Genomic DNA, 9,439 nt, shown 5'->3' on the forward strand with positions numbered 1-9,439 from the left:
AGTGTGCAGAGCAAACGAGGGACTTTCGCATCTTTTGACTACTGTTGCAACTTGAATCCGTCTCATCGTGTTGTTACACCCTCCGACAACACACCGACGAGGCATGATGTCTCCGAGGTACCGGAAAACAGTCTATTTGACTTGGTGTGTGTAATGTGTTTGAGAAAATGGCGGGTCGCTTCACGATGTGATGTCACGGGTGAAAGGTCATTGCTCCGACAGGCGAACAATTGAAAGGCGTTTAAATCGCCAAATTCACCCTTTTAGAGTTCGGAAATCGGTTAAAAAAACATATGGTCTTTTTTCTGCAACATCAAGGTATATATTGACGCTTACATAGGTCTGATGACAATGTTCCCCTTTAACATTGTGACTACTCAGTAAGGATGGGTACTATTCCCATTTTAACCGATAGCAGTACTAATTTCTGGTACCTCGGAATTGATACCGGTACCAGTTTTCGGTACTTTTGTGTGTATGAATATATAGTTTTTTGATACGAAATAAAAAAGATAAAAAATGAGCTGCTAGATGTCCAGTTGTTGGATCTTGTTTTATTATAACATTTAAGTCCCATGTGAAGATGGCAGCACTGTATGCTATCTATGGTATGTTGTCTCACGAGAAAGTAGCGTTTTCCAGGAAGCTGAATGTGTTATGTTGCCCCTTCAAATTGGTTCTACTGTAAGTATTGTGCTTATTATACAGGTGCTGTTCATATTATTAGAATATCATGAAAAAGTTGATTTATTTCAGTAATTATATTCAGAACATGAAACTTAAATATTTATCAATTCATTACACACATACTGATTTTTTTTAAATGTTTATTTCTTTAAATTTTGATGATTAGTACTGACAATTACTGAAAATCCCAAATTCAGTATCTCAGAAAATTTGAATATTAGTTACGACTAGTACAAAAAATTTGTTTTAGAAATGTGGGCCAACTGAAAAGTATGAACATGGAAAGTTTCAGCATGTACGGCAATCAATACTTAGTTGCAGCTCCTTTTGCCTGAATTGCAGCAGCAATACAGCGTGGCATGGAGTTGACCAGTCTTTGCACTCCTCAGGTGTTATGAGAGCCCAGGTTGCTTTAATAGTGGACTTCAGCTCTTCAGCATTGTTGGGTCTGGCATCTCGCATCTTCCGCTTCACAATACCCCATAGGTTTTCTATGGGGTTAACGTCAGGTGAGTTTGCAGGCAAATCAAGAACAGGGATACCATGGTCCTTAAACCAGCTACTGGTAGACTTGGCACTGTGTGCAGGTGCCAAGTCATGTTGGAAAATGAAATCTTCACCTCCATAAAATTGGTCCGCGGCAGGCAGCATAAATAGTGTTCTAAAACTTCCTGGTAGACTGCTGCATTGACCCTAGACCTCAGGAAACACAGTGGACCAACACCAGCAGATGACATGGCACCCCAGACCATTACCGATTGTGGAAATTTGACACTGGACTTCAGGCAACGTGGATTCTGTGCCTCTCCTGTCATCCTCCAGACTCTGGGACCTTGATTTCTAAGAGATACAAAATTTACTTTCATCTGAAAACATAACTTTGGACCACTCAGCAGCAGTCCAGTCCTTTTTGTCTTGAGCCCAGGCGAGACGCTTTTGACGTTGTCTCTTATTCAAGAGTGGCTTTACAGAAGGAATGCGACAGCTGAAGCCCATATCTTGCATATGTCGGTGCGTGGTGGTTCTTGAAGCACTGACTCCAGCTGCTGTCCACTCTTTTTGGATCTCCCCCACATTTTTGAATCGGTTTTGTTTGACCATCCTCTCCAGGGCGCGGTTATCCCTCTTGCTTGTACACTTTTTTCTACCACATCCTTGTCTTCTCTTCGCCTCTCTATTAATGTGCTCGGACACAGAGCTCTGGGAAGATCCAACCTCTTTGGCAATGACCTTTTGTGTCTTGCCCTCCTTCTTTAAAGTATCAATGGTCATCTTTTGGACAGTTGTCAAGTCAGCAGTCTTCCCCATGATTGTGTGTCATACAGAATCAAAACGAGAGACAATTCAAAGGTTTTTCCAGGTGTTTTGAGTTAGTTAGCTAATTAGAGTGTGGCATCAGGTGTCTTCAATATCTGACCTATTCACCATATTCTAATTTTCTGAGATGTTGAATTTAGGGTTTTCATTGGTTGTCAGCTATAATCATCTCCTTTTTGGCCAAAAACACTTGAAATGTATCAGTCTGTTTGGAATGAATGTTTACATTCTACAAGTTTAACTTTCTAAATGGAATTAATGAAATAAATAAACTTTTTCATGATATTATACTAATATGACCAGCACCTGTACACCAACTTGATTGCATCATTCATCTTGTTGTTAGGGCTGGGCGATATGGACCAAAACTGATATTGTGGTATTTTTAGTCTGAATACTGGTAAAAAAAAAAAAGAAATGTGCAATTTGCTTATGGTTGCCTCAGTTTTTTACGGCTAGATAACAAGTTTTGAGTACTCAGATTAATTTTGTTGTAAGTAATAACATAATATGTAGTTTATTCTTATAAAGTAATTTACCTTAACTATGTCAAAGCAGTTTCGTTAATTTTGTTCATTAACGTTATGTTTATTGGCTCACACTCATGCATGGGATAGATAGGGCTCCAACTCATTCATTGCGGAGAAGGCCGCTGGCTGTTAAGTTTAAAACTACTTTTCAGCCACCCAGCCGCTAGACTACAGTAGCTTAGGCTTTGGGAAAATTGCACTTTTAAACCAGGGTGTCGATAAACATTTGACAAACCGAGCGAGCAGCAGAGAGGAGCTATCAGTAGTTTCTGTACTAAGTCGCTTACTGAAGTTAACAAAATAAACCGATGAGATTAGGGGCGGTATAGCTCGGTTGGTAGAGTGGCCGTGCCAGCAACTTGGGGGTTGCAGGTTCGATGCCCACTTCCGCCATCCTAGTCACTGCCGTTGTGTCCTTGGGCAAGACACTTTACCCACCTGCTCCCAGTGCCACCCACACTGGTTTAAATGTAACTTAGATATTGGGTTTTACTATGTAAAGTGCTTTGAGTCACTAGAGAAAAGCGCTACATAAATATAATTCACTTCACTTCATTTCATTAGTGATAAAGTCGTTACAAGGAGAGATATAGGTTGTAAAGCAAATTGGTGTACATGTGTCCAAAGCATTGCATAACTGGGGAGTCGAGAAGTCGGCACCGCGCCGCCATATTTATAAAAAAATGTTTAAAAACTTTGACGCGTGCTAGTTATAGTGCGTCATCTGAAAAGCCTCCATGAACACGCAAGGGGTGGGGGTGTGCCTAATAGGAATACCCTGTGTTTCACAAGTCAGGCGCAGAGACGATCAAACTGACGTAACGAAGGCACAACAAAAAAAAAAAACGGTATGCCGATATTGTCTTAAGTATATACAGGTGCTGTTCATATTATTAGAATATCATGAAAAAGTTGATTTATTTCAATAATTATATTCAGAACGTGAAACTTACATATTATATAAATTCATTGCACACATAGTGATATATTTGAAATGTTTATTTCTTTAAATTTTGATGATTAATACTGACAATTACTGAAAATCCCAAATTCAGTATCTCAGAAAATTTGAATATTAGTTACGACTAGTACCAAAAAATATTTTTTAGAAATGTGGGCCAACTGAAAAGTATGATAATGGAAAGTTTCAGCATGTACGGCAATCAATACTTAGTTGCAGCTCCTTTTGCCTAAATTGCTGCAGCAATACAGCGTGGCATGGAGTCGACCAGTCTGTTGAACTCCTCAGGTGTTATGAGAGCCCAGGTTGCTTTAATAGTGGCCTTCAGCTCTTCAGCATTGTTGGGTCTGGCATCGCGCATCTTCCGCTTCACAATACCCCGTAGGTTTTCTATGGGGTTAAGGTCAGGTGAGTTTGCAGGCCAATCAAGAAGAGGGATACCATGGTCCTTAAACCAGGTACTGGTAGATTTGGCACTGTGTGCAGGTGCCAAGTCATGTTGGAAAATGAAATCTTCACCTCCATAAAATTAGTCCGCAGCAGGCAGCATAAAGTTTTCTAAAACTTCCTGGTAGACTGCTGCATTGACCCTAGACCTCAGGAAACACAGTGCACCAACACCAGCAGATGACATGGCACCCCAGACCATTACCGATTGTGGAAATTTGACACTGGACTTCAGGCAACGTGGATTCTGTGCCTCCCCTGTCTTCCTCCAGACTCTGGGACCTTGATTTCCAAAGGAGATACAAAATTTACTTTCATCTGAAAACATAACTTTGGACCACTCAGCAGCAGTCCAGTCCTTTTTGTCTTGAGCCCAGGCGAGACGTTTTTGACGTTGTCTCTTATTCAAGAGTGGCTTTACACAAGGAATGCGACAGCTGAAGCCCATATCTTGCATACGTCGGTGCGTGGTGGTTCTTGAAGCACTGACTCCAGCTGCAGTCCACTCTTTGTGGATCTCCCCCACATTTTTGAATCGGTTTTGTTTGACAATCCTCTACAAGGCGCGGTTATCCCTCTTGCTTGTACACTTTTTCTACCACATCTTTGTCTTCCCTTTGCCTCTCTATTAATGTGCTTGGGCACAGAGCTCTGGGAACATCCAACCTCTTTGGCAATTACCTTTTGTGTCTTGCCCTCCTTCTTTAAAGTATCAATGGTCATCTTTTGGACAGTTGTCAAGTCAGCAGTCTTCCCCATGATTGTGTGTCTTACAGAATCAAAATGAGAGACCATTTAAAGGATTTTCCTGGTGTTTTGAGTTAGTTAGCTAATTAGAGTGTTGCACCAGGTGTCTTCAATATCTGACCTTTTCACCATATTCTAATTTTCGGAGATGTTGAATTTAGGGTTTTCATTGGTTTGTCAGCTATAATCATCTCCTTTTTGGCAAAAAAACACTTGAAATGTATCAGTCTGTTTGGAATGAATGTATACATTCTACAAGTTTTACTTTCTAAATGGAATTAATGAAATAAATCAACTTTTTCATGATATTCTAATAATATGATCAGCACCTGTATATACACCGCTTTCTAAAATATAGCAGTATTAATTATAGTACCAATGTATCACCCAGCCCTAGTTGTCGTTTCCAATACCATATTTAATGTGTTGAAATGGACAATGTGAAATTCTTAAAGGTACGGTAATAATAGCCTGTCCATGGCGATTCCAATGGTACCTATAAAAGTATTGAGTTTGAAACCCATCCCTACCTTCGAGTATCCCAATTAAATTTCTGTTGTTTTGTCCATTGAGATGATGTTAGTTATGAAGTGGTTGCTGAAATGTGAGTGATGTTGTATACCTGCTGTGGTTGCACAGAGAAGCAAAAGGAACATCATTGGTTACTTTGACATGAAGGACTCCGACAACTACCACTCTTTTGAAAAAGTTGCCAACATTCTTCGCGATGACTGCGTTTTCCTGGCTGCTTTTGGGTAAGTCTTTTGTTTACCCAAGTCCGTTTCATCCATTCCCGCAACGATGTGAACTTTATCCCAACGTCCAGTTCGGCATCCGAGTCAGAGCGCTTCAGCGGAGACAACGTCATATTCAAGCCAATAGGGGAGAACGCCCCCGACATGGTCTACCTCGGCTCCCTTACCAACTTTGACCTGACCTACGCTTGGGCCCAGGACAAGTGTGTGCCTCTGGTCAGGGAGATCACCTTTGAAAACGGAGAGGTTAGTCTCGTCGCCAACGGCACAATATTTTTAATGACGACTGCCATCTTTAACCATGGTCGGGCTTGTGTGTTGTATAGGAGCTCACTGAAGAGGGGATCCCATTCCTCATCTTGTTCCACCTCAAGGAAGACAATGAGAGCTTGGAAAAGTTCCAGCACGAAGTAGCTCGTCAGCTCATTAGCGAAAAAGGTGAGGGATATTGGTATTTTTGTACAAACCCACTCACTTTTCACCTGGTATTCCCCTTATTACACTTCCTACTCCACTCGCCATTCGTCGGTCCTACCAGGTCCTATGTTGTACTATATCAAGTGGCCGGCGCTTACCACTGCTGATTCTTCATTAGTTGAGCAGTATATATATATATATATATATATATATATATATATATATAATATATATATATATATATATATATATATCCATCCATTTTCTACCGCTTATTCCCTTTTGGGGTCGCGGGGGGTGCTGGCGCCTATCTCAGCTACAATCGGGCGGAAGGCGGGGTACACCCTGGACAAGTCGCCACCTCATCGCAGGGCCAACACAGATAGACAGACAACATTCACACTCACATTCACACACTAGGGCCAATTTTAGTGTTGCCAATCAACCTATCCCCAGGTGCATGTCTTTGGAAGTGGGAGGAAGCCGGAGTACCCGGAGGGAACCCACGCATTCACGGGGAGAACATGCAAACTCCACACAGAAAGATCCCGAGCCTGGATTTGAACCCAGGACTGCAGGACCTTCGTATTGTGAGGCAGACGCACTAACCCCTCTGCCACCGTGAAGCCATATATATATATATATATATATATATATATATATATATATATATATATGTATATATGTATATATGTATATATGTATGTGTGTGTGTGTGTGTATATATATATATATAAATACATGTGTGTGTGTATATAAATGTATATATATGTGTATATATATGTATATATATATATATGTGTGTATATATATATACTATATATATGTATATATATACTGTATATAGATATATATGTATATCAATCAATCAATCAATCAATCAATGTTTACTTATATAGCCCTAAATCACTAGTGTCTCAAAGGGCTGCACAAACCACTACGACATCCTCGGTAGGCCCACATAAGGGCAAGGAAAACTCACACCCAGTGGGACATCGGTGACAATAATGACCCAGTGGGACGTCGGTGACAATGATGACTATGAGAACATGATACTGTGATACTGATGATACTGATGACTATGAGAACATATGAGAACATGATACTGTGAAAGATCAATCCATAATGGATCCAACACAGTCGCGAGAGTCCAGTCCAAAGCGGATCCAACACAGCAGCGAGAGTCCCGTTCACAGCGGAGCCAGCAGGAAACCATCCCAAGCGGAGGCTGATCAGCAGCGCAGAGATGTCCCCAGCCGATACACAGGCGAGCAGTACATGGCCACCGGATCGGACCGGACTCCCTCCACAAAGGAGAGTGGGACATAGAAGAAAAAGAAAAGAAACGGCAGATCAACTGGTCTAAAAAGGGAGTCTATTTAAAGGCTAGAGTATACAAATGAGTTTTAAGGTGAGACTTAAATGCTTCTACTGAGGTGGCATCTAGAACTGTTACCGGGAGGGCATTCCAGAGTACTGGAGCCCGAAATGAAAAAGCTCTACAGCCCGCAGACTTTTTTGGGGCTTTGGGGATCACTAATAAGCTGGAGTCCTTTGAACGCAGATTTCTTGCCGGGACATATGGTACAATACAATCGGCAAGATAGGATGGAGCTAGACCGTGTAGTATTTTATACGTAAGTAGTAAAACCTTAAAGTCACATCTTAAGTGCACAGGAAGCCAGTGCAGGTGAGCCAGTACAGGCGTAATGTGATCAAACTTTCTTGTTCTTGTCAAAAGTCTAGCGGCCGCATTTTGTACCAACTGTAATCTTTTAATGCTAGACATGGGGAGACCCGAAAATAATACGTTACAGTAGTCGAGACGAGACGTAACAAACGCATGGATAATGATCTCAGCGTCTTTAGTGGACAAAATGGAGCGAATTTTAGCGATATTGCGGAGATGAAAGAAGGCCGTTTTAGTAACGCTTTTAATGTGTGCCTCAAAGGAGAGAGTTGGGTCGAAGATAATACCCAGATTCTTTACCGTGTCGCCTTGTTTAATTGTTTGGTTGTCAAATGTTAGAGTTGTATTATTAAATAGAGTTCGGTGTCTAGCAGGACCGATAATCAGCATTTCCGTTTTTTTGGCGTTGATTTGCAAAAAGTTAGCGGACATCCATTGTTTAATTTCATTAAGACACGCCTCCAGCTGACTACAATCCGGCATGTTGGTCAGCTTTAGGGGCATGTAGAGTTGGGTGTCATCAGCATAACAGTGAAAGCTAACACCGTATTTGCGTATGATGTCACCTAGCGGCAGTATGTAGATGCTGAAGAGTGCAGGGCCAAGGACCGAACCCTGGGGAACTCCACACGTTACCTTAACGTAGTCCGAGGTCACATTGTTATGGGAGACACACTGCATCCTATCAGTAAGATAAGAGTTAAACCAAGACAGGGCTAAGTCTGACATACCAATTCGTGTTTTGATACGTTCTAATAAAATATTATGATCGACAGTATCGAAAGCAGCGCTAAGATCGAGGAGCAGCAACATAGATGACGCATCAGAATCCATCGTTAGCAATAGATCATTAGTCATTTTTGCGAGGGACTGTCTCCGTCGAGTGATTTGCCCTGAAACCGGATTGAAAGGTTTCACATAGATTGTTAGACGCTAAGTGTTCATTTAACTGCTCCGCAACAATTTTTTCGAGGATTTTTGAAATAAAGGGAAGGTGAGACACCGGTCGGTAGTTTACCATGAGGTCAGGATCGAGGTTAGGTCTTTTAAGAAGAGGATGAATAACCGCTTTTTTGAATGCTAGGGGAACAGTGCCCGAGGAAAGTGATAAGTTTATAATATTTAGCACTGATGGACCTAATAATACAAAGAGCTCCTTGATCAGTTTCCCAGGAAGAGGGTCAAGTAAACATGTTGTTTGTTTTATTCCATTTACACGTTGTAACAATTCCTCTAATGTTATTTCCTCAAAACGAGAGAAACTATTTTGGAGGGCAGTATCCGCCGTATATACAATCGTGTCAGTGTTAATAGAACCCCGTTGTAGCTGGGACGCATTGTCTTTAATCTCCTTTCTAATGACTTCAATTTTCTTACTAAAGAATTGCATAAAGTCATCAGCTGAGTGGGTGGAGCTACTGGAAGGAGTCCCTTGTTGGGTTAGCGATGCTACCGTACTAAACAAAAATTTAGGATCGTTTTTATTACGGTGGATGAGATTTGAGTAATAATTAGCTTTAGCTAAGGTAAGCATGCGTTTATAAGTTATTAAACCATCACTCCATGCTTGATGGTGCACCTCAAGTTTAGTCGTGCGCCATTTGCGTTCCAGCTTTCTGCATAATAATTTCTGAGCTCTAGTTTCTTCTGTAAACCACGGGGTGCGCTTTTTTGGAGCCTTTTTTAACTTTAGCGGTGCTATGTTATCAATGGTTTCGCGCAGGGCGTCGTTAAAGTTGTTAGTGAGGTTATCAATAGAGCCCACATATTTTGGGAATGGTGCCATTACCGAGGGCAGTAGATCAGCAAGAGTTGTCGTTGTGGCCGTATTAATGTTGCGGCTGCTATAGCAGTTATTATTATTATTAGTTTGACGAACATGCGTCTA

The 9,439-nt window shown here is 41.3% G+C and overlaps 1 protein-coding gene across 2 annotated transcripts in view; it reads left to right on the plus strand.

Annotated features, from left to right (window-relative positions):
- Positions 1-9,439, plus strand: part of erp44 (endoplasmic reticulum protein 44) — a 51,313-nt gene that overhangs the window by 24,209 nt on the left and 17,665 nt on the right. For both annotated transcript variants that reach the window (XM_061915688.1, XM_061915689.1), the window contains exons 6-8: positions 5,329-5,444; positions 5,516-5,690; positions 5,771-5,882. In XM_061915688.1, coding sequence (XP_061771672.1) covers positions 5,329-5,444; positions 5,516-5,690; positions 5,771-5,882 — 403 coding nt within the window. The remainder of the gene's footprint in view (positions 1-5,328; positions 5,445-5,515; positions 5,691-5,770; positions 5,883-9,439) is intronic.

This window comes from Nerophis ophidion, linkage group LG11 (assembly GCF_033978795.1).
Source record: "Nerophis ophidion isolate RoL-2023_Sa linkage group LG11, RoL_Noph_v1.0, whole genome shotgun sequence".
Classification (NCBI taxonomy): Eukaryota; Metazoa; Chordata; class Actinopteri; order Syngnathiformes; family Syngnathidae; genus Nerophis; species Nerophis ophidion.